A 22,902-nucleotide genomic window follows, 5' to 3' on the forward strand; every position below is an offset into this window, starting at 1 on the left:
GGAAAACGCACTCCTAGTCACGGAGGTCACCTGGGCCTCTAGTGATAAAGATGGATCCAGGAGCACCCCCAGACTACGGACCTGCTCTTTCAGAGGGAGTATGACCCCATCCAAAGCAGGCCACTGACCTGTTATCTGAACTCGGGAACCACTAACCCACAGTGCCTCTGTCTTGCTAGGATTCAGACTCAGTTTATTGGCCCTCATCCAGCCCACCCCTGAGTCCAGGCACTCGTCCAGGGCTTGCACGGCCTCTCCCGATTCAGATGTTACAGAGAAATAGAGATGGGTATTGTTAGTGTACTGCTGACACCTCACCCCAAATCTCCTGAAGACCTAATCATCTAAGGCCCTGCGGAACCCCACAGCACAACTGCCAGGGGGCCAAAAGACAATCACCCAATGCTATTCTCTGAAAATGACCTCAGAGATAGGATTGGAACCACTGTAAAACAGTGCCTCCGATACCCATCTCACCAAGTTGGCCCAGAAGGATACCACGGTCAATAGTATCACAAGGTACTCAGAGGTCAAGTAAGAGCAACAGGGTCGCACTCTCCCTGTCCTTCTTCCAATAAAGGTCATTCATCAGGGTGACCAAGGCAGATTCAATCCCATAACCAGGCCTGAATCCAGTTTGGATTCTGTTTCAGTTGCAATTGCTGCACCACAACCCTGTCAACATACAAAATAAAATACAAAAATGCATTATATAGGGAAAATTGCTTTGCAAAAATGTGTATATTAGGGGAAATTGTATACAATAATATGTAATATGTATTAGTAGAAATTTGCACTAAAATGCTGAAAAAAAATCTTGGAAACCTTTTCCACTGATGTGGAAATGTAGAGAACCGAAGTTAAGAACTGAAGACTGAGAAACTGGATTGGTGAGATTCATGGCCCTCCGTATCCCCAGGCTGGCTGCTGGGAGTGGAAGTCAAAGGGTGCCAGAAGTGGAGCTCCTCTCGATGGAAAGGAGTAAATGGATAGTGACGATTACAATAATGATAAAAAACAGTAATGATGATTATAATTGGCATTTGTGTTTTCAAATATTCCGAATGCATTGCCTTTGCTGGCCTTACAACAGTCCTGCGAGGTAGATCAGTTGGTCTTATTATCTCCATATTGCAGATGGAAAAACTGAGGCTGTGAAAGAGCAGAGAGACACAGGATGCTGCCCTCTCTTGCCATACCATCAGTCCCGTTACTCGAGTGTTTAGGAAGCAGCCTTACACTGAGTCAGACCGTTGCTCAGTATTGTCTACACTGACTGGCAGCAGCTCTCCAGGATTTCAGGCAGGAGACATTTCCAGCCTTACCCAGGGATGCCACAAGTTGAAGCTCTTCTGCATGCAAAATAGGTGCTCTACCACTGAACTACAGCCCTTCCCAAATATAAACATAGGAAGTTGACTTACACAGTGTCAGCCCTGACTGGAGATGCTGGGGACTGACCGCAGGACCTACTGCATGCAAAGCATGTGCTATATCACCAAACCAGAATAAGATTCTAGTCCTCGTGGACCAAACAGATTGAAGTAGGAACACAGGTGCTGCTTACACAGATTATTTGCCCATTTAGCCCAGTAAAAACCTAATACGGAAGGGTCTTTGCCACCCGCCTTCCAGAGGCTGGGGACTGAACCCAAGACCGCCTGTGTGTAAAGTGTTGACACAGTCCTTTTCACCTCGCCCCAGGTACCACAATGTGGGGATTCTTGTCTTCTTCCTTCATGACATCAGTGACGTCCAGCTGGAGTTTACCAAGCTCAATGTCTACTTCAAGTATCGTGGCGGGGTCTACCATCGTCTGAACGACATCGTCTCCAGCGCTGGCTGCATCTCCTTCGGCATCAGCTGGTGAGTACAGCTGTCCTCAAGCGCCCTCCCTCTCCACAACTGGATTCTGGAGAAGTGTGGCTCTCCAAACCTACCTGTGCAAACACATGCAAAGGCAGTAGGAAGGCATATTACAAATTAGTGTTCAGTTTTGGTCCACGGCTAAAACAATTACTTCTGAATCGCCATGGTGCTTGCTACTGCTGCTGAAATCACAGGATTTCGCTGCTCAGATAGACTGCTCTTGAGCAAAAGGTTTTGTGGCTACAACAAATCAGTTTTGCATTATTGTGATGCTGAAATCCCAGGGTGTTGTCCTCAGATAGACTGCTCTAGTGCAAAAAGCTTTCTGGTGACTGGAGCCCTCTTTTACATGCTTCTGGTGTTCTCTTTTATTCACATTTAATTTTTAAAAAGCAACTGGGCATTGATGGAATATATGGAGCTATCATTAGGCTATCATTAGGCCGTGTCGTTGTCATTGTGGCTTCTTCTCTTTTTCACTTGAAAAATGAAAAACGCTTCCATATGGAGGTTTCCGTAATGTGTAAATACAGTTGATTTTTATTTGAATGAGAACATTTAAGGCACCCTGTACTGAGTCAGATCCATCTAGCTCAGTATGGCCTACACTGACTGGCAGTGGAGTCTTTCCCAGCTCTACCTCGAAATGCTGGGACCTTCTGCATGCAAAACAGAAGTGACGCTCTTTTCCTCCTCTTGACAGGTTCTGGTTCCGCCTGTACTGGTTCCCCCTCAAGGTGCTGTACGCCACTTGCCACACCAGCCTCCAGGCTGTGCCCGACATCCCTTTTTATTTCTTCTTCAATGCTTTGCTCTGCATTCTGCTGCTGATGAACATCTATTGGTTCCTGGTGAGTCTCCAGCCCATAGACCTAATTATCTTCCTGTTCTTAATTCATAGAATCATAGTAGAGTTGGAAGGGACCCATAAGGCCATCTAGTCCAACCCCCTGCTCAGTGCAGGAATCCAAATCAAAGCATTCCCGACAGAATAGAATCATAGAATAGTAGAGTTGGAAGGGGCCCATAAGGCCATCTAGTCCAACCCCCTGCTCAATGCAGGAATCCAAATCAAAGCATTCCCAACAGATGGCTGTCCAGCTGCCTCTTGAATGCCTCCAGTTGATTTGATTTATTACCTGCCTTTCAACCCTAAAGTCCTTGGGTGGGTCATAGCAGTGTAAAATACATCACCAAAACAGTTCAAAACAAATTACAATCACAACTAGGATGTGTCCTAAATAATAGACATCTCAGGTCTCAAAGGCCAGGACAAAAAGATGCATCTCCACCGTTCAATGAAAACCATACAATGAGTTCCACAATCTAGGAGCTGTCACAGAGAATGCCCTCTACTGGGCCGCCCCCCCCCCAGCTCTGAACTTCTGAGGGCGGTGGAACTACTAAAAGAGCCCCATCTGCTGATCTTAACACCCAAAAAGGTCTGTAGGGCAGGAGGTGGTCTTTCAGATATTTGGGTCCTGTTTGGGGCTTTAAACGCTGGCATGAACACCTTAAATTAGGCCCAGTAACTAACTGGCAACCAGTGCAACTGTTTTAAATCAGGGGCTATATGAGATCTTAAGGGAACCCCAGCCACTAATCTGGACACTTCTCAGACACTTGGCCTGCGGGGCCATTTTCCCCAAAGTATGCCCACCTGCCCTACCTTATCTCTTATGGGTGAGGGGCAGGTAAGGATGCAGACTTGTGCCAAAAAGGAAAGAAACGCAACCTAAACAAGCCCGGAAGTAGCCGACTGGGCTAGTAATTGATCTATTGAAACTTTAAATGTGATTTTGTGATGTTTGAATGGCTATCAGTCATGGGGCATGACTGAAAAAAATTCCTTATCTTAGCGGTAGGTTTTTCTAATGCATTAAAATTTATTATATATAAAATTAGCCAGCATTCATAAAACTTTATATAAAATAACCATATGTAACAATAAAATGTCTTTGTACTAAACAAATCCCATCTAATACATGTAAGTTTAATATATATATAAACTGGCTGAGATAACAAGCCATTTATTGAATTGGAGAGGCTTACATCAGTAAGGATTCCTAACATTCATTTTCCAGTCTTGACTGCACAAGGCAATATCTGTATAGAAAAGGTGTAGCGCTTCCTGCTTGTATAACCCAAGAATGCCAAAGGAACGTAACAGCTGATAAAAATTCACTACTCCCACTGAAGAAGACCAGAAAAGGTTGAAACACATTTGGAGCTTGTTCAGCCAAAAGGCATTATTATAATACATGATTGCCTTATACAAGGTTTTATGAATGTTAGCCTTTTTTCTGTATACGTATTACACTTATGGAGAGCCAGTGTGGTGTAGTGGTTAAGGTGTTGGACTATGACCTGGGAGACCAGGGTTCAAATCCCCATGCAGCCATGAAGCTCACTTGGTGACCTTCGGCCAGTCACTGCCTCTCACCCTCAGAGGAGGGCAATGAATACCGCATACCATAAAAACCCTGTTCAGTGTCGCCATAAGTCAGAATCGACTTGAAGGCAGTCCACTTCCATTTTTCATTACACTTACATGTATTCGATGGGATTTGTGTAGTACAAAGGCATTTTATTGTTACATATTTATTTATTTATTTATTTTATTATTAAATTTATTAGTCAACCATCTGGCTGGTTATCCAGCCACTCTGGGCGACGTACAAGCTAAAAACAGTACTATGATTGTTTTATATAAAGTTTTACGAATGCTAGCCATTTTTATATATATAATAAATGTTAATGCATTGGAAAAACCTACCACTAAGATAAGGAATTTTTTTAAGTCACGCCCCATGACTGATAGTCACAAAATCACATCTTATGTTTGAATAGATCAATTACTAGCCCACTTCTTCCAGACAGGTAAGGATGCAGCCATAAAGCTATAAATTAGGAGCCTTTTGTGAGTTCCACTTGTTTCTTTACAAGCGGAGCTCTCCGTCAATGTCAATCAGCCAGTCAGTGCTATCAGCAAGCCCCTTTGAAGGCGTGCTTGCATTGATCAGACTGCTTCAAAGAGGTTCATTGCAACCCCTGATTAGCTAATTGGCAGTTATAACTAGCCCCTCTGACCTTTGACAGGTGGGTTTCATGCTGGAAGAAAGTTTGGGTTTTACATGTAATAGATACATAAATCTTTGGGTTATTTATAAAGTTGAATCTGGAAATAGAGGATGCAAAGCAGTGGCCAGCTAGCTGACTAGCCTTCTCCCTTTCTCCCTGCAGTACATCATCCTCTTTGTGGCAAGGGTCATGCTGGGGCAGGTTCAAGAACTGAATGATGTGCGGGAATATGACGTTGACGCGGCCTCGAGGAAGAAAGACTGGGAGCTTCACATCCCCAGCTCCTGGAAGGAAGGGTAATTATGCCAGGAGGGAGGGAGAAAAATATATATTTGTATCAACATCCATCTCACCCAGCTACCTGCTTCTGACAGTGGACATGTCAGGTGCTTCTATGGAGTCAATGAGCAGGGCTCAAGAGCACCTCCCCAAAAACTAGTATTTGGAGATAGACTGCCCCTTAAGGTGAAGGTTCTTTTGCTAGAACTGTCTTTTGTAAGAATTTTGTAAGGGTCTGACTTGAACATCATTCTGTTTATGGTAGTGGCCAGTCTGAAGCCCAGAAGCAGAGCATGAAAACTAGCAGCCTGCCTTCAGAGGTAGAATGCATCCAAATGTGGATGTTCCATTCAGCTCTCAAGGAGCTACCTTCTGCTTTGAAAAGAGGGGTGTTGGGCAGGGGAGGCCTGGAATCAAGGCGTCTGTGGGGGCCAGGGTGACCCTCTGTTAGGGGTTTGACAAATACATGTTTTAAATTTTAATTTTTAAAACTAAATTTTAGTTTTAAATTTTAAATTTTAGATCGCTCTTAAGTGGAAGCTTTGTAAAGCAGTTTGTAATTCTATTACTTTAAGTAATGGAACAACACAGTTTTAAAACTGTGTTTTATAATATTTATGTAAAACGCACAAAATTTTTGCTAAAGCCAGTGCAAGAGTTGGAAAGTACCCTAGAGGTTATCTAGTCTAATCTCCTGTGTTCAGTGCAAGATGTAAATGCAAGTGTAGCTATTGGTATCTGGTCGTTCCAGTAATTGGTTACAGAATCTCATTTTCCCGCGTCTGGATTTCCCACAATGCTTTGCTTCCTGTGCCCCAGAGAACCTGTCCAACGTAGTTTTACAGTCAGCTAAGTCCTACTCAGAGTAGACCCACTAAAATGAATGGATCCACATTAGTAATGTCCATCAATTTCAATGTGTCTGCTCTGAGTAGGACTAGCATTGACAACCAAGAAAAGCCACTACACTGGATGTGCAGTTAAAATGCCTTGGGTTGAGCAGAGTTAGCCCTCTTCCTGATAAGAACTTATTTTGTATATGAGGACACATCATCCTCACAAGAAGACAATTAGTGAATTGCGACATTGACTACTTATACAATTTGCATTTTCTTCTCTGAAGATGTTTATGGGGAACTCAAGGCTGGCTGCTAACATCTGAGTATCTTGAATATCTGTCGTGAGCAACAGAGCAACCCAGAGTTGTATGCTTTTTATATAAAGATCAAAGGGATTGGGGACAGCTTAAGCACACAGTCACAGAGGTAACCTGATAAAGAGACTCAGGCAGAGTCTCTGGGAATACTGGTTATAGGACGTGACTGGTGGTGCTGCCTAGCAGGGGGATCTGTTGAGATCTGTGCTAGAGCGGGGAGAGAAACCATAAAAAAGGACAGTCCGGACTGGTGGAGTCCCTGGTGGTGCCTAGTGAGAGGCAGTAACCACAAGCAGGTAGGAACTGATGGGAGTTGTAGTTCAAAAAAGTAACTTTTCCAAGCTCTGCTCGTGAGCCACTCTGTTCAGATCTTGTAAGTTCAGGTCTGTGGCTCCCTTTATGGAATCAATCCATCTCTTGTTTGGCCTTCCTCTTTTTCTACTCCTGTTTTTCCCAGCATTATGGTCTTTTCTAGTGAATCAGGTCTTCTAGTAGTAAATTGCATTTTAACTGCACATCCGGTGTAGTGACTTTTCTTGGTTATTCATGTTACTATCAGGCATCTCTTCTTCCTTTTTCGTTGGTAGGACTAACATTGACTACAGCCCAAAATCTGACATTCAGATTCTTTACAAAGCTACATTGAGCTGACGTGGTTCAAACCTCTCTCTCTCAGCTTAGCCTACCTCACAATGAGGTGCTGTTAGACTGAATGCTATTCGTTTTTTTTTAAAAGTCCAAGTAATTTTGACAAAGATTCCCTTTTAAAAAAATCTTTAATATACATATGTTGTGTCTTCCTACCAGCTCAAATTGATGTGCAAGATTCTCTCTGTCCATTGCTTTATCTTCACAACAGCCCTTTGAGGTAGCTCAGGCTGAGACAGGGACTGTCCTGAGGCCACCTTGTGAGCTTCACGGCTGAACAGAGATTTGAACCCTGCTCCTCATCCATTGCTCTCACCACTACACCCGACTGAGATAACTCCTTCCTGTTTTGTGATGGAGCTGGTCAGGGCAGGATCCCAATTCTTGAGAAGCGGGCATTCTTGTACGTGCGGATGGGCTGGGGTGTGTGTGTGCCAGGCCACGGGCCCCAGTCTTTTCAAGGGGGCATGTACCAGGGGTAGGTGGGGCCAGAGGCAAAAGTGGGCACAGCAACGAGTGCAGCTCTGTATTTTGGTATGATTGCCTGCATTCCAGCCATACATGCACCTCTCTCCATCCTCTTATCAAGGTGAGCAAGAGGCATTGTCACAGGTTAATGATATATTCCAGCCAGGCAAAAGCTCTTGAGGGAGGGCATGGAACAGGGCTAGTGAGGGCTGAGGCCTGCAGAATACTGAATGGAGGTGCCTGGGGGAGGGCACATTTGGGCCCCCCTGCTCTGGGCTGTTGGCCATGCTGGAGTGGCACAGAATGCTGGGCCCTGCCTTCATGTGCTGATTGCCCTCTCTCTTCCACAGGAAGCATTTGAAGAATGGGCTCGTGAAAGACAAGCGTTTATAAGCGGCGCCTGCTGGACCTCAGCCTGCAAGGACCCCCTTTGCTGAAACCCCGGCCTGTTTGGCGAGGCACAGAGGAAGAGCCAGCCATTCCAACCCTGTTGAGACCTGGAGCCAAAAGGGGTGGGGGAGCACCCGTGGGTGACTTGTGGTGGGGGCGGAGGGTGTTTTATCAAAAGAAAAAAACACGCTTGCTAGGGTTAGGGTTGATCCTGGGGAATGCAGTTGGTTGGCGCAACCCAGAGGCCTGTGGAGAGGATGGCCAGATTGGAACAGGCCGCTCTTACAAGATAACAACACGTTCTGACTTCAGATGGTTGTAGCATGTCCAGCAGAGAGACTGGACTGCGACCTGGGCGGGGAAGGGCATTGCATCTCCTCACCCAACATCCCCTGTGCAGCCTTCTTCAGAATGCGCCGGACTCAACCCCTTGGTCTCTCGCTTCCAGAGCCCCGACTGGCGAAATGAACAAGAGTTCTGTTGGAATCAGACTGGATGAGCACACGTGTGAATCTGCGGATGCTAATCCCACCCTGTAGCACTTTGTTTGTGTCCCCCCCCCCCTTTTTAATATATATATTTTCTGGATCGGTCTTTAGCCTGGTTGGGAGAGGCGAATTACGTCTTGTCTCAGGGTGCGTGTTTTTTTCCTGCTACTTGATTTTGGGTCATGTGCAAATAAGCCCTGAACCCACAAAATGACGATTGATCGGGACCTCTTCTGAATTTGTTTCTGAAAAGAGACTTTTAATTTAAAAAAAAAAAAATGGGGGCGGGCAGGGAAGAAACGGGAGAAGTTGCCAAACTTAGGAGAATACCCAAATAACTAGGGGTGGTCGGAGACAAAGGGGGTGGCACTAAATGCACTGCAGTTTCCCCGCTGATGACAGTTGGAGCCTCCATGTGCAGAGACTGTTTACCTTCAAATACTGTACCATAGCATGCAATGAGGAAAGAGGATCTGTGTGAGAAAGATGATCCTGTAGTGGTGGGGGAGTACCAATGGACAGAGACGGGTGGCCATTATTATTATTTTTTGCAAGGGGGATGTTGTTTAGACTATTAAAACTATTAGCATCCATATTTTTATCCAGCTGTCTGTACATCTGGTTATTCCAGTTTTATATTCTTTCTTGGGGAATACCATGCAGAGGTACTAGTATGAGCCGCCAGTGAAGTGTGGGTAAAAACAATCTGGGAGGCCTGCTTTATTATTTATTTTTTGCTCTGCCTCGAAGGATCTCATGACACCTCCCCCCATCGCACAATAACCCTGTGAGGTAGGTCAGGCTGAGAGTCAATGCGTGGCCCAAAGTCACCCAGCGAGCATTGCGGCTGACCAGAGATTTGAATCTGGCTCCTGCCCAGCGCCAGTCTAACTGCTGATGTTTGGGGCTCAGCTAGATTGGATCACAAGGGCCCACAGAGCCGACTTTAGATTAGAGCCCACCCATGTATGGCTGCTAAACCCTCACCCTACCTGGCACCCCCTTTCCACCCACACAGCCCGTTCAACCCAGAGGAGGAAGTTGGCATCGGTGGGAGCAAGATGGTGGTGGTGGTGTTTTGTGGGAAATTGGGGGTAATTTTTGAAGGAAAAAACCAAAGTGGGGGGCAGGGAACCCTAATGTCTCCCAGTGCATTCTAAGGGTCTCAGCTTTGTTTTACTGGCCATGTGGGACTGCAAGATTTACAGCAGACGTGGGGGGCCTCTGAGCCAGATGTGACCTCTGCCAGGCCCGCCTCAGTCTGCTCCCAGGCCCCACCCACCCTTCTTATCTCTGCTGCCCTCTTTTTCCTGCTGCTCAACTGAATTTTAGCGGTTAGGTGAGGAAAGGCCGTTGCTCCGTGATAGAGCGCTGCACGCAGGAGGGCCCAAGCTCAGCCCCGGCATCTCCCGGTATGGAAGGGAATGACGCCTGCATGCCAGCCAGTCTACAAAATGCAGAGCTGGATGGATTGCCGGGCTGATTCGTATAAGCCAGTTGTGGGGTGGAACAACATGTCGTTCCTTAAAAGGGTTAGTATGTTTTGAGCTTTTAAACACAACTAAGTTGTATCCAGAGCAGACCCACTGAAATAAATCCACACAATTAATTTGCACCCATTCACTTCAATGTGTTATATCCAACTGGTCAGAACAGACTCTAAGTAAGTAATGTCCATTAATGTCAGCAGGCCAACTCTGAGTATGACTAACACTGGATGCGGCCCACTGCAATGTATGTATTATTGTTATATTTATATCCTGCCGTTCCTCCCAGCAGGAGTCCAGGAATTAAGTTAGCCATGTTCATATGCGTCAGCTTGGAGTATGAGTTTGCTGTATGCAATCCTTTGGGTTGTTTGACAGCTCAAATCCCACCTTTTAACAGACAATTTTATTTATTTATTTCATTTACACCCCGCCTTTCTTTTCATTATAGAAATGCAAGGCGGCTTACATATGGTTCCCAGGCGGTCTCTCATCTAGGAGGTTCCCTATCCGGTGCACAGGCAGCATCATGACAAAATTCACATCAGACTTCTAGTCCCGCTACAGATCAGTCCCTTGAGTCGACTGTGTGTGTGGCTTATGGTCTCACTTCAAAAGGGCGTTTTTTGGCATGTGAAGGAGCCAAGGTGTTTTCCACTAACAATTGTTATTTGTGTTAATTTCAGGGCCAATCTTGTGGAGAAATTCTCATTTAAAAAAAAAATCACACTTGTAAAATCTTGTCTGCAGTTTTTTGCCATCTTTCAAGCCATTTAAAATTGGATGTTGAATTCTGTATTCCTGGTGATGTTTTCTATCTCTTGACATGCTTAAAAGGTTGTCGTCCTCAAGATTGTCTGCATCTTATGCATCATTGGAGGACAGGACCAGGCCTTGCTGGGGGAGGGGGCCTGGAGGGGAATTGCACCCCAAAATTGCAAAATCACCCCAAACCTCCCTCTCTCAATGCAAACCTTTTCTGGGGAGGAAAACCTACAAACAAATCCCCCACTCACATGGGTTATCTATCTCTCAGCCTAGCCCACCCCACAGGGTTGTTGTGAGGATGTAAAACAATCACAACCATGTATGAGCTCCTTGAGCGAAAGGGAGACAATACACAAATAAGAGCAACAAAAGGCCTTCCTCACAGCACACTGGACTGAACTCACCTGGTTTGGAAGCCATCCTGTGCTGGGGGGGAAGGTTGGGCATCAGGTTAGACTTTACCCAGAAAGCTCCAGTCTCCTTGTGAGCTGCCAAAAGATCAAAGACCTCCTTTTAGCCAATCAAGTCCATCAACTGCCTGCTTCTCCACCCCCCCTTATCTGTTAGTTTCTTCCCACCCATCCAACATAAAAAAGTAGATCTTCTTTGGACTGCTTCCCCCCCAAGACCCTTTGCAGCCTCAGAAGCTGTTGCTGTGCAAAACAAGCGCCTTTGTGAAAGCTTCTCCAAAAATAAAAGCTTTTTTTTTTTTAATGGGGCATTTGCACTACCTCCAAATCAGCCTGGCAACTGGGGTGCTTTGGGTCTTGCTGGTAGGGGGGATGGATTTGCACAGGCAGGAAAAGATGTTGTTAAAATCTCTGGGGCTGAATATGAGGCCCAGCCCCAGATCTCCAGCCCCAGTGCCCCCTCTGGTTTGGAAGATGTTCCAGAAGAGAGCCAGGCTTTCTCCAGCTGCAAAGGAAGGGAAAGGACTTTGTTGGGTGGAAGAATTTAAGATACCCGGGAACATCATCCGTGTTTTTCCAGATCAAGGTATGATGAAAAATGTTGGGGTGGGAGGTGTCTTTTATGGGTTTCTGCTTTTATCCCTCTGTGTTTTCTCTCTGTTGGAATACGCTGAGCAATCCTTTACAGGTCTACTCAGGAGTAGTGGGACTTACTCCTAGGTAAGCGTTTGTTCATCATCTTGGAAATCTATCTTTGCATTTTATATCCTGCTTTTCTTTATCAAATACACCCCAAAGTGGATCTCTCCCCCACAAAGTTCCATAAAATACATAAAAGTAGTCCAACTTCCTAAAATCAGTTTTGTGGAATAAAAGCCAAATCCAGGATAAAAACAAAATTCAACCTAATTTTATTTGTTTTGATTTACTTAGGCTTCTGCTTAACAGATCTTGAGGCCAAAAGTGTTGGAGAAGGGTTAGGGTTGATTGCAAAACAATAAAAGCCACACTATGGGGTGTGAGTCAGGGATCCATCAGAGCAGACTGGTCCTCAGGTATAAATTAGCACGAGCGTAGACAGACAATATTTGCAAGAACAATAATACTTCACAATACTGCAGGGCTTCATACAGCTTCAGAAGCACAAATCTAAATTACAACTAGATTTGTGCCTCTAGGAGTTTGCAAACTTCCAATAAAGAAGTTAACATAAGGACTATAATCCCATGTTAGTCATACTCAGAGTAGACCTATTGAGATTAATGAACATGAGTAACTTTGGTCCATCAATTTCAACTGGTCTGCTCTGTGTAGAATTTAGTTGGATACAATCCCAGCTAGGGTAACTCTGGTCCCAGCTGGTTAACGCAATGAGATTTGGCACAAGACGGGGGGTGGGGCGTGGAATGTAATTTTTTTCTGAGCAATTTTGCGGATTTGGCTAGCTCAGTTTCAACACATTACTCATTTGCCCTTTTCAGTTTTAACAAGTACCTCTTCCAAGTCAGCCTGGAGACTGCCCTGTAAGGCCACTGACAAAATGAATGAAATAATAATTGTTTTATTTATGTATTTATTGGGTGCCATTTATGAATTGCTTACCATAGAAATATCTTGAAGTGACTTCACAGTAAAAAAATAAACATAAAAACAATTGAAAAACAATTCCATATATAAAAACATTTTTCAAATCTAAAACAGATATTGCCTGCAAATGATGAATAGATTTGTGAAAGACTGGGGCCGTTTTAGAAAGGATTTAAAAGCCAACCAAGGAGATGTAATCAGTTTTATCCTCTAAGTCCTCTGCAGAGGAGACCGATTGAATTCAATGGACTGGCTAACTTTTTAAGTCTGTTGATTTTTCAGTGGTAAAAATTTCTGGGTGGATGGGTGTGTTGCTATCCTAGCCCTTGCAGCAAAAGCAACCAAGAGGCTTGTGGGGCCATAAAAACTACAAAAATTATGTCCTCAATGGCCCAGATATCCTTATCTTGGCAAGCTATTTAACACATGTTGGGGGATGATAATCCTTTGTCTCTGTTAAACCCACAAATGATGGCAACAAACTTCAGTGCTCCTCTACAGGTGTTAATATAATCAGCTCAGCAATGCTGAGTAAATTCTCACCAGTCTGCTATGGTAGAAGGTGTGACTATTTCACATACATTTAATCTCTTAACTATCACTAACCTGAATTCAGTGAGCAGACTTCCAAGCAAAGGACAGTGACATAAAGCTTCTTCTAGTTTATTGTTTGAGGATCCTCAGCATGTTTACTCAGAAGTAAGCTGAGCCCAGCTGAGTCTACTTCCTGATCAGTCTGCTTAGAGGAGCCTGTGGGTTGTATCCAACTAAGTTCTACTCAGAGTAGACCCATTGAGAGCAGATGAGTTAAATTAATCATGACCATTAATTTAATTTAGTCTACTCTGAGTACAACTCGCAATGGATTCAACCCATCGTCTCTGCTTAACCACCCCCACTATTAATTTGTTACTGGACTGACTCACTAGACATAGCTTGACTCATGATTGCATTAATATCGTATGTGTTCGTTTACGTAAAAATGCAATCCAGATTTTAAAAAAACCCACCTTATAAGAAATCTTGCATGATCTAAATCGCAAGGCAAAAAATTCAAAATTTATTGAAGGAAAAGTGTTCCGATCTTTGCAGGCTGTCTGTTTACAAAAATAAAAATTGGGGGTGGGTGAGTGGGGAAGAAACTCTCCTTTCGTTTTCCCCTGGGTTCTGAGCATCTTTAACAGAGTTTGTCCCATACCAGATGCAAATGAATGTGGCCCTTATCACCTTGTTTCATCTGTCTCTGGCATTGTGGAATACACATTACCAAGATTGCCAGCTGATGTATGGATGGATGTGTGTGTGTGTGTGTGTGTGTGTGTAAGAAATCAGAGCCTGCAGCTCTTCCTGCGTTTTTCATATCTGCAAGGATTAAAACGAGTGAGAACTCTCACATCCTGGTGATGATGAGCACCATTTGCCATCTAAATGTTTGCAAATCAAGCTGTTCTTAAAGGCGTTGGTGAGCATGCTGTGTATGTAGGTGAGCTTGGAGCAGGGCTCCAAGTTCAGACCAGTGAAAAAGGAATCTTGGGCTCGCAGAAAGCTGAGAGAACCATTGCCAATAGGAGGAGACTATGACTCCTCCACGCCATACATTTAAAGCATATGGCTTCCCCAAAGAATCCTGGGAAATATAGTTTACCCCTCAGAGGGCAACACTTTCTAGCACCCTTTACAAACTAATACTTCCTAGGATGTTTTGGGAGAGAGAGGGAGCCATGTGCTTTAAATGTATGATGGGTGAGCAGCCCATACTAGGATGGGATGGACCTATCGTGTATTTCAGTGTTCAGCCAATGGGGCACTCAAGACATTTTTAAAGTAATGGTTGTGTGTCCAAATGGACACTCAATCCTAGCTTTTAGACACCCACTGTTTTTAAATTTCTATATATATTTTTAATGTTTTCAGTTGTTTTAAACCGGCCAGAGAGCTTCAGGTATGGGGCGGTATATGAATGTAATAAATAATAATAATGAATAATGAATGTCGTATTGGCTCAGCAATACGACATGTGAGAAGGATCTTGGAATTGTCGTTGATCACAAGCTGAATATGAGCCATCAGTGTGATACGGCTGCAAAAAAGGCAAATGCTATATTAGGCTGCATTAACAGAAGTATGGTTTCCAAATCGCATGAAGTGTTAGTTCCCCTCTATTCAGCACTGGTTAGGCCTCAGCTTGAATACCACGTCCAGTTCTGGTCTCTGCACTTCAAGAAGGATGCAGCCAAACTGGAACAGGTTCAGAGGAGGGCAACAAGGATGATCAGGGGACTGGAAACAAGGCCCTATGAGGAAAGTCTGAAAGAAATGGGCATGTTTAGCCTGAAGAAGAGAAGACTGAGGGGAGATATGATAGCACTCTTCAAGTACTTGAAGGGCTGTCACATAGAGAAGGGCCAGGATCTCTTCTAGATCGTCCCAGAGTACAGGACACGGAATAATGGGCTCAAGCTGCAGGAAGCCAGATTTCGACTGGACATCAGGAAAGACTTCCTAACTGTTAGAGCCATATGACAATGGAACCAATTAGAGAGGTAGTGGGCTCTCCCACACTGGAAGCATTCAAGAGGCAGCTGGACAGCCACCTGTTGGGAATGCTTTGAGTCAGATTCCTGCATTGAGCAGGGGGTTGGACTTGATGGCCTTATAGGCCCCGTCCAACTCTACTATTCTATGATTCTATGAAATTTAATCAATTAACCAAGAACACACATTCAGATTGGAAGCCACTGAAACACTGAATTTCAGGCACGAATGTTTAGTGAAATTGAACAGAAACAGTAGATTATAGGCGCCATTACACAATTTCATACAAACTACATGTCTTTCTGAAAAAAAAAACTCTTAACAAAATCTCTCCCCCCTGTTCACAGTGATGTCCAGTTCTCTGTATCTTCATTCTTGTTTTCGGTACAAGCAGGGCGTGGATCATAAGCTTTAATTATAAATGCAGTAAATAAATAAATAGCTTTTTAATTCATATATTTCCTGCAGGGTAGGCAGGCTAGGAAGACTTTTGCTAGGCTAGTAACATGTGAATGCATTTGCAAGGCTGTAGTCTTTCTTTTTTTTCCGTTTGAGCCACTTTCACCTCAGTCCAAATGTCAGAGCTTGTACATGGTAGAGAGACTTCCACGTACAAACAATGTGGATGAAAAAATGGTCATCCAGTAAGAATTCCCTAAAAAATGCCCTGTGGGCACATGTAAAATAAACATGCCCAAGAGGCTGATGTAAAAAATTAAAGGCATGGTTGTAGTCTACCCTGTTGAGTGTTTGAAAGGAAACTCTTTTTCTTGTTTAAAATATCGATAAGCTGCTTTTTAGGACAAATATCCTTGCAAAGAGGCTTCCATTAGAAAAAATGCAATTGCCGATCAACTGTTAGAATCAATAAGATGCATCATTCTCACAGCAGACCCATTGACATTAATAGACCTAAATTAATCATGTCCGTCATTTTTACTTGGTCTGCTCTGAGTATGACTAACATTGGGTACAACCTGGCCTCATAATACCATTTAAGACCAGTCCAGAGCCATTTAAAACCCCTTAAGGCCATTCAAAAATCAGTGAAAAGCAATAGGATCACAGAACTTAGTTAGAAAATGCAATCAGAAATGATTAAGTCTTAACTGCCTGCCTGAAGGCCTCTAAACCTTGATATGTGAGAGATAACAGTTTAAAAGAGATCTTTCATCTTCCAGGTTAATGTATTTGGAGTACTTTTGCATAAAGGGTTGATATTTCCTTTGTGCAAAAATCTTGGGTGTAAGGGAGGGAGGCGAGATACTGTTTCTACTAAAGAGCAAACTCACCCTTCCCCTCCAATTTATATTGCTATGTCTGCTAAACCCTTTTTTTTCTTTATGCAAGCCTACAAAGACGTAACTGTATTTGGAAAAAAATTAGGATACCTTGCTTTTAACATCTTATTTTATCAGTAATTTTACTATATATTTTGATCAATAAGTATATAAATCCTGTTAAATAAAAATAAATAAGTAAACAGGACGATGATGCTAGAAATGCTTTAAAATGGCCAACTTGTCAGAGATGCTGTAGAGATCCTGTTGTGAAGTGGCGAGGGGGGGGGTTAGATGACCCTCCCAGCTCAGTCAAGTTGACAAGAATAAAAGATGTCTTTGATTTAATCAGGCAGCAGACTTTTGTTTCTTTAATACAGGGATATGTTTATATTTTTAATGTTTTAATGGGACTTTTATTGTCTACAATAAAACCATGATCTGTTCTTATGGGTTGTATGTCAACAAGTCTTTTAAGTAGGACTCTTAATCCCAGTCTGCATCTGTATTGGAATTGGTTTTATTATTTGATTTATTTCCCACCCTTCCTCCCAGCAGGAGCCCAAGGCGGCAAACAAAAGCACTAAAAACATTAAAACTTCATAAAAACAAACTTTAAAACACATTAAAAAAAATCTTCAAAAACGTTTCTTAAAAAAAGCTTTCAAAACATCTAAGATTAAAAACATTTTAGATTTTAGACGTTTTAATTGCCTCGTTTTATTACCTGGGAGGGAGGGTAGGATATAAATTTAATTAACAAATCGATACCTATTTGTGTATTTGATTTTAGTGCATATTTTGACACTGCTATAAACAATAATTGTTAAAATTAGTAAATAATCATTACACAATTAACACTTATTATTAATAATGGTAAGTTTGGCCCTGCCTAAGAGTTGTTAATTTCTCTTTTTCTTCTAGGCCAGTTCATGCACAGGGATGAGCCCCGGAGCTGGTTGTGTCTACAAAAGCGGCTGTATTTTAATTTCTCTGCCCTGGATGAAGGGGAGCAGGTGACCATGGCCCAGCTGGAGATTAGGTTCCACCACAATCAATACCATGCTGCTAAGCCGGGTTACCCTTTTGAGCTGACCCTCTACAAGGCTTCCCAAATGGCCCTGTGGGGCATGTCCAGCCACGCGTACAGCCGGAAGCTCTTGGCTGAGCAGTCCTTCATCCACTTGTATAAGTCGTTCGTCTTCAATCTGACTGAGGTGGCAAAGGGTTGGCAAGTCCCCACTAGGAATTTGGGTCTGGTCCTTGAAATTGGTGTCCCAGCTTCCCCAGAGCAACAGCTTTGCTCCAGCATCGATTCTTTCCTTGAGGCCTCCCTGCTTGTGGTTTCCCTCACCCCTAAAGACTGCAGAAGTGCCCGGAAGAGACGGAGTACTTACTATGTCCCAGCTGCTGCCAGCAACATTTGCAAGCCACGCCGGTTGTACATCAGCTTCAGTGATATCGGCTGGGAGAACTGGATCATTGCCCCGCAAGGTTACCTGGCTAACTACTGCCTGGGGGAGTGCCCTTTTCCCCTAACAGAGGAACTCAACAGCACCAACCATGCCATTTTGCAAACAGTGGTGCACTCTCTCGACCCTGAAGGGACCCCCCAGCCTTGCTGTGTCCCAGTGCGCCTTTCGCCCATCTCTATCCTATATTACGACAACAATGATAACGTTGTGCTGAGACATTACGAGGACATGGTTGTAGACGAATGCGGATGCCGATAAATGGGGCAATATGTTCCCTTGCGCGGCTCTGGCTGAGGTCAGCAGACTCATTTTGATTGGGTAGTTGTGCAGGGGGGCATTGCCTAGACTCTTCTTGCTGCATCTCTGTTGGAAACCAAATTATCCATACCCCTTTGGTTTATAATGCGCTGGCATGTTAGGGGATCGCTCCACTTCCACGGACGACTGCTTGCTTAAAAGGATTTCAAAATCTCAAAATTTTATTTTCTGCGTCAAAAATCTATTTTCTGAAGCTGTGCGTAAGTATTGTCATGGGGGGGGGGAGTTGCCTTTTGCAGGGTTGCACCAGGATTTTAAACATCAGTTATCACTTCCAGATTATTTTCTTGGGATAAAAATATATCTTCAGAATATAACTCTAATGGTCACCGCGATGATAATTGAATAAGTTGTTTTTTACAAATGTTTTAATAACCTTTGTGTGTGGGGGTTGCCTGTGTGAGTTTTTGCTGGAGAGAAGGGAATCTGTTTGTCGTAATTAAAACAGAACTAAAATGAGGTTGAGGTCTCTTTTTAATTGATGGGGGGTTAAAGCAACAACAGTATACACACTTGCCTGGAACTAAAGCCCACTGAACCCTTTGAATTGAGTACACATGCATAGCACTACATGGTAAATTTCCAAATCAGGAAAGATCCTAGGCATAAGAGCAGCCCTACAAGATTAGACCATCTAGACCAGAATCCTATTTCTCTCCATGGCCAACCAGATGCCTCCAGGAAGCCCCCCTTTGATGTGAAAGCAACAGCCCCTTCCCTCATTATATGTGCTCTTGGTATTTGATCCTCGGAGGTGTCTTGACTCTTAATAGGTGTTGACAAGTGGGGCCCTGCATCAAAATGTTGCAGTGTGAAGGGCTTCTGTTCGGAGAATCACAGAATAGTTGAGTTGGAAGGTGCCTATAAGGCCGTCGAGTCCAACTCCAAGCTCAATATAGCAATCCAACTTAAAGCATACCCAACAGGTGCCTGCCCAGCTGCCTCTTGAATGCCTCTAGGGTTGGAGAACCCACCACCTCCCTAGGTCATTGGTTCCATTGTCGTACGGCTCTAACAGTTAGGAAGTTTTTCCTGATGTTCAGCCAAAATCTGGGTTCCTGTCACTTGAGCCCATTATTCCAGGTCCTGCACTCTGGGATGATCAAGATGGCTGTCCTCTGTGTGACAACCTTTCAAGTCCTTGAAAAGTGCAATCATATCTCCTCTCAGTCTTCTCAATGCTAAACAGGCCCAGTTTTTTCAGTCTCTCTTCATAGGGCTTTGTTTCCAGTCTGCTGATCATCCTCGTTGCCCTCCTTTAAACCCGTTCCAGTTTATCTGCATCCTGTGTACTGTGGTGTCCAGAACTGGACGCAGTACTCAATATGAGGCCTAACTATTGCTGAATAGAGGGGAAGATCATCTCAGTCTTCGATATTGCAGGGCTGGTGGACTACACACTTTTGTTAAACATTATAGAAAGATAGCTTTCATCCATTGATGCAGCATTTGATAGGATAGTTCTTCACAGGATCGTTCAGCACTTGATGTGGGGCAGAGGAAGCCCACCCAGGTAATGCAGAAATGCTCTGTTATATTCCTAACACAGAATGTCCTCCACTGCCAACAGGCAAAAAGGTTACCGTAAACGGGGTTTTTTCATGGATAATTGGTCTCCAAGAGGGTAGTGTAGCTCCCTCTACAGCTCAGAGACAGGAAATGCTTCAGCAAATACGTTTGCTTCTCCCCTCTTGTTGAGGCTCAGTTTCATTTCTTGGAAAAGCTGTATGAGTGTGTTGGGTGTGGATTTTTTTTATGGACTTCAAGATATTGTTATTATAATAAAACCTTAGGACAAGTGTTACTGTAGATAGTGAATTATTGTTGGAATGTCTTTAACCCTCTGTAAATGGAAGAGAGTTTGCTATGGATTCTTTATATTATCTTGTAGTTAAAAGTTCAGTTCAGAATTAAAATCAACCACGAAACAGTGCCCTGTGGATTCTCTGTGGTGGGAGGCTCACGGTCGGATTGTGTTGACGGTGAGGCCTTGACGTGATCTTGGTGTTTTTTATTATTATATATTAAAACCTGCCTTTTCTCCCACCTCAGGGTGGCATATGTGCTTCTCCACCTCCCCATTTCACAACCTTGTGAGGTAGGTTAGGCAGAGAGAAAGTGACTGGCCTGAGGCCACCCTAGGAGGTTCATGGCTGACTGGAGAGTACTCCAGCACTCTATAACCTCTACACCACACTGGCTCTCTTTAATCACCTCCCTCTCATGTCACCAACAAACCCTGAGGAGCAAAACCATCTTTCTTGCTCTTCCAGCCACAGTTATCCAACTGTAGTCTCTTAAAGGGTAGTTGCTATTGCACTAAAACCAGAGCCAAGAGCGTCTGCAGAAATATGGGGGGGATTTGTAGTCGTGTGTGGGGGGGTCCCTACTGTGTATTAAAATCAGAGCTTGGAAAAGTTACTTTTTTGAACTACAACTCCCATCAGCCCCAGCCAATGCTGGGGCTGATGGGAGTTGTAGTTCAAAAAAGTAACTTTTCCAAGCTCTGATTAAAATATCATTTCTGCACAACAGGAATAATGTGATGTTACACATGATGGATGGTGGTATGGCCATGGGATTCCCTCAGGTTGTAGATGGATTTCACATTCCGATAATGACTTGCACCTGACAGGGAGAGGAATTCATAAACCGCAAGGGTTTTTATTAAGTATTATTCAGGACTGGACATGGAACTGAAACAGCCTTGGTCGCTCTGGTAGATGATTTAAGGAGGGCGTTGGATAAGGGAGAACATGCATTCCTCGTCCTCCTGGATCTCTCAGTGGCTTTTGATACCATCGACCACGGTATCCTTTTAGATCGTCTGAAGGGAACAGGATTAGGAGGCACTGTTTTACGGTGGTTCCATTCCTATCTCTCAGACAGACATCAACGGGTGGCATTGGGGGACGAGGTTTCAGACCCTTGGCCTCTCAATTGTGGTGTGCCACAGGGTTCTATCCTCTCTCCCATGCTATTCAACATCTATGTAAAGCCGCTGGGAGCTATCATCAGGAGATTTGGGCTGCGGTGCCACCAATATGCGGATGACACCCAGGTCTATCTCTCGTTCAAGTCCTCACCAGAGTTGGCTGTGGAGACCATGTCCAAGTGCCTGAAGTCAGTAAGTGAATGGATGGGAGGAAATAGGCTGAAACTAAACCCCGACAAGACCGAGGTGCTGCTCGTGGGAGATAGGAGGTTAGGAGATATAGACCTGGTGCTAAATGGGATAAAACTGCCCCTGAAGGACCAGGTCCGCAGCCTCGCGGTCATCCTTGACTCCCAGCTGTCCATGGAGGCTCAGGTTTTGGCAGTGAGCTGGGCAGCTTGGTATCAATTACATCTAATACAGAGGCTGCGACCCTACCTTCCTGTCCATCTTCTCCCACAGGTGGTGCATGCCTTGGTCTCCTCTCGCTTAGACTACTGTAATGCACTCTACGTGGGTTACCCTTGAAAACGGTCCGGAAATTACAGCTGGTACAGAACGCGGCGGCGCATCTGATTAAGAACAGCCGTCGCCGTGATCACATCACTCCGGTGTTAGAAGATCTACGCTGGTTACCAGTTGTCTTCCGAGCCCAATTCAAGGTGTTGGTATTAACCTTTAAAGCCCTATACGGTATCGGCCCAGTGTATCTGAAGGAGCGCCTCCAGCATCACCAAATATGCCGCCTGACAAGATCAGCCACTCAAGACCTTCTCTCCGTCCCACCGGTTAAAACAGCTAGGCTGGTACAGACCAGAGAGAGGGCATTTTCAATCGTGGCCCCCACCCTCTGGAACTCTCTGCCTTATGATATTCGCCATGCCCCCTCCCTGCCAAGTTTTCGCCAAGCCTTGAAAACCTGGCTATTCAGGCAGGCCTATAAGACCCCGGGAACAGTCTAATCTTATCTGCCATAGCTATGGGTGGTTTTTAGCTTAATTTTATATTGATTTTTGTGTTATATGAAGTGTATATGTTATATTTTATTTATGTGTACGCCGCCTAGAGTGGCCGCTGCCACGGCCAGATAGGCGGCCTAGAAATAAAATATTTATTTATTTTTATTATTATTGTAAGGGACTTGTGAACATACTGGACGTTTCATAAATATTGAGGTGGGTGGAGTGGGAGAAAGCATGACTTTGTCTTCTTGAATTCAGCAATCTATCAAGCAATGGATGCTGGAGTCTTCATGCCGGGGAACCCCACAATAACAATCCGGGGGGGTTCAGGTGCCTACACTCATGCTTTCTGATGTGCCTGCCCAATGCACAGGTAGCTGATGAAGTCCTATGGCGGACAACTGCAAGATGGGTTTTGAGTGTTTCACCACTGCAAAAATGTGGTGGGAAGTTTTGGACGCTACAAGTCTAGCTGGAGATGTCTAACTGCTCGCGCTCCTGTTGCTGAGGAAAGACTTGATAGTGTGGTAAATTCCTGTGTGGTATTAAACAACATTTCTCCCAGGGGCAGAAACAGGACAATGATTCAGGTACGCCCTTTTTTTTCCGGAAGAAAAAAAAAGGAAATATAGAACATTTGGATAAGCAGCGTCCCTCAATCAATTTCTCTTTATTTATAAATTGAGGCAAGGAACAATAGCAACATGCGGTTGGGAGAACAGAATGGCTTGAAGGACAAGTTCGGACCTGAGCAAGATGCCTAGTG

General features: G+C 44.2%; 2 protein-coding genes and 1 long non-coding RNA gene across 6 annotated transcripts in view; 2 read left to right on the forward strand and 1 right to left on the reverse strand.

Annotated features, from left to right (window-relative positions):
• The window catches only part of CERS1 (ceramide synthase 1), a 39,938-nt gene extending 30,958 nt beyond the window's left edge, over positions 1-8,980 (forward strand). For all 3 annotated transcript variants that reach the window (XM_061600513.1, XM_061600515.1, XM_061600516.1), the window contains exons 4-7: positions 1,705-1,866; positions 2,573-2,720; positions 5,113-5,246; positions 7,852-8,980. In XM_061600513.1, the coding sequence (XP_061456497.1) occupies positions 1,705-1,866; positions 2,573-2,720; positions 5,113-5,246; positions 7,852-7,894 (487 nt within the window). In that variant the 3' untranslated portion in view covers positions 7,895-8,980. The remainder of the gene's footprint in view (positions 1-1,704; positions 1,867-2,572; positions 2,721-5,112; positions 5,247-7,851) is intronic.
• LOC133372225 (uncharacterized) overlaps positions 1-13,383 on the reverse strand; it is a 36,486-nt gene extending 23,103 nt beyond the window's left edge. For both annotated transcript variants that reach the window (XR_009759467.1, XR_009759468.1), the window contains exons 1-2: positions 13,238-13,383; positions 11,039-11,122 (exon numbers count right to left, since the gene is read on the reverse strand). This is a non-coding gene — a long non-coding RNA (uncharacterized LOC133372225). The remainder of the gene's footprint in view (positions 1-11,038; positions 11,123-13,237) is intronic.
• Positions 11,229-18,813, forward strand: GDF1 (growth differentiation factor 1). Its single transcript, XM_061600512.1, has 2 exons — positions 11,229-11,630; positions 17,371-18,813. Exons 1-2 carry the CDS (start codon positions 11,348-11,350, stop codon positions 18,177-18,179), a joined length of 1,092 nt encoding a protein of 363 aa, XP_061456496.1. The 5' UTR covers positions 11,229-11,347; the 3' UTR covers positions 18,180-18,813.
• The last annotated feature ends 4,089 nt before the right edge of the window (positions 18,814-22,902 follow it).

This window comes from Rhineura floridana, chromosome 18 (genome assembly GCF_030035675.1).
Source record: "Rhineura floridana isolate rRhiFlo1 chromosome 18, rRhiFlo1.hap2, whole genome shotgun sequence".
NCBI lineage: Eukaryota > Metazoa > Chordata > Lepidosauria > Squamata > Rhineuridae > Rhineura > Rhineura floridana.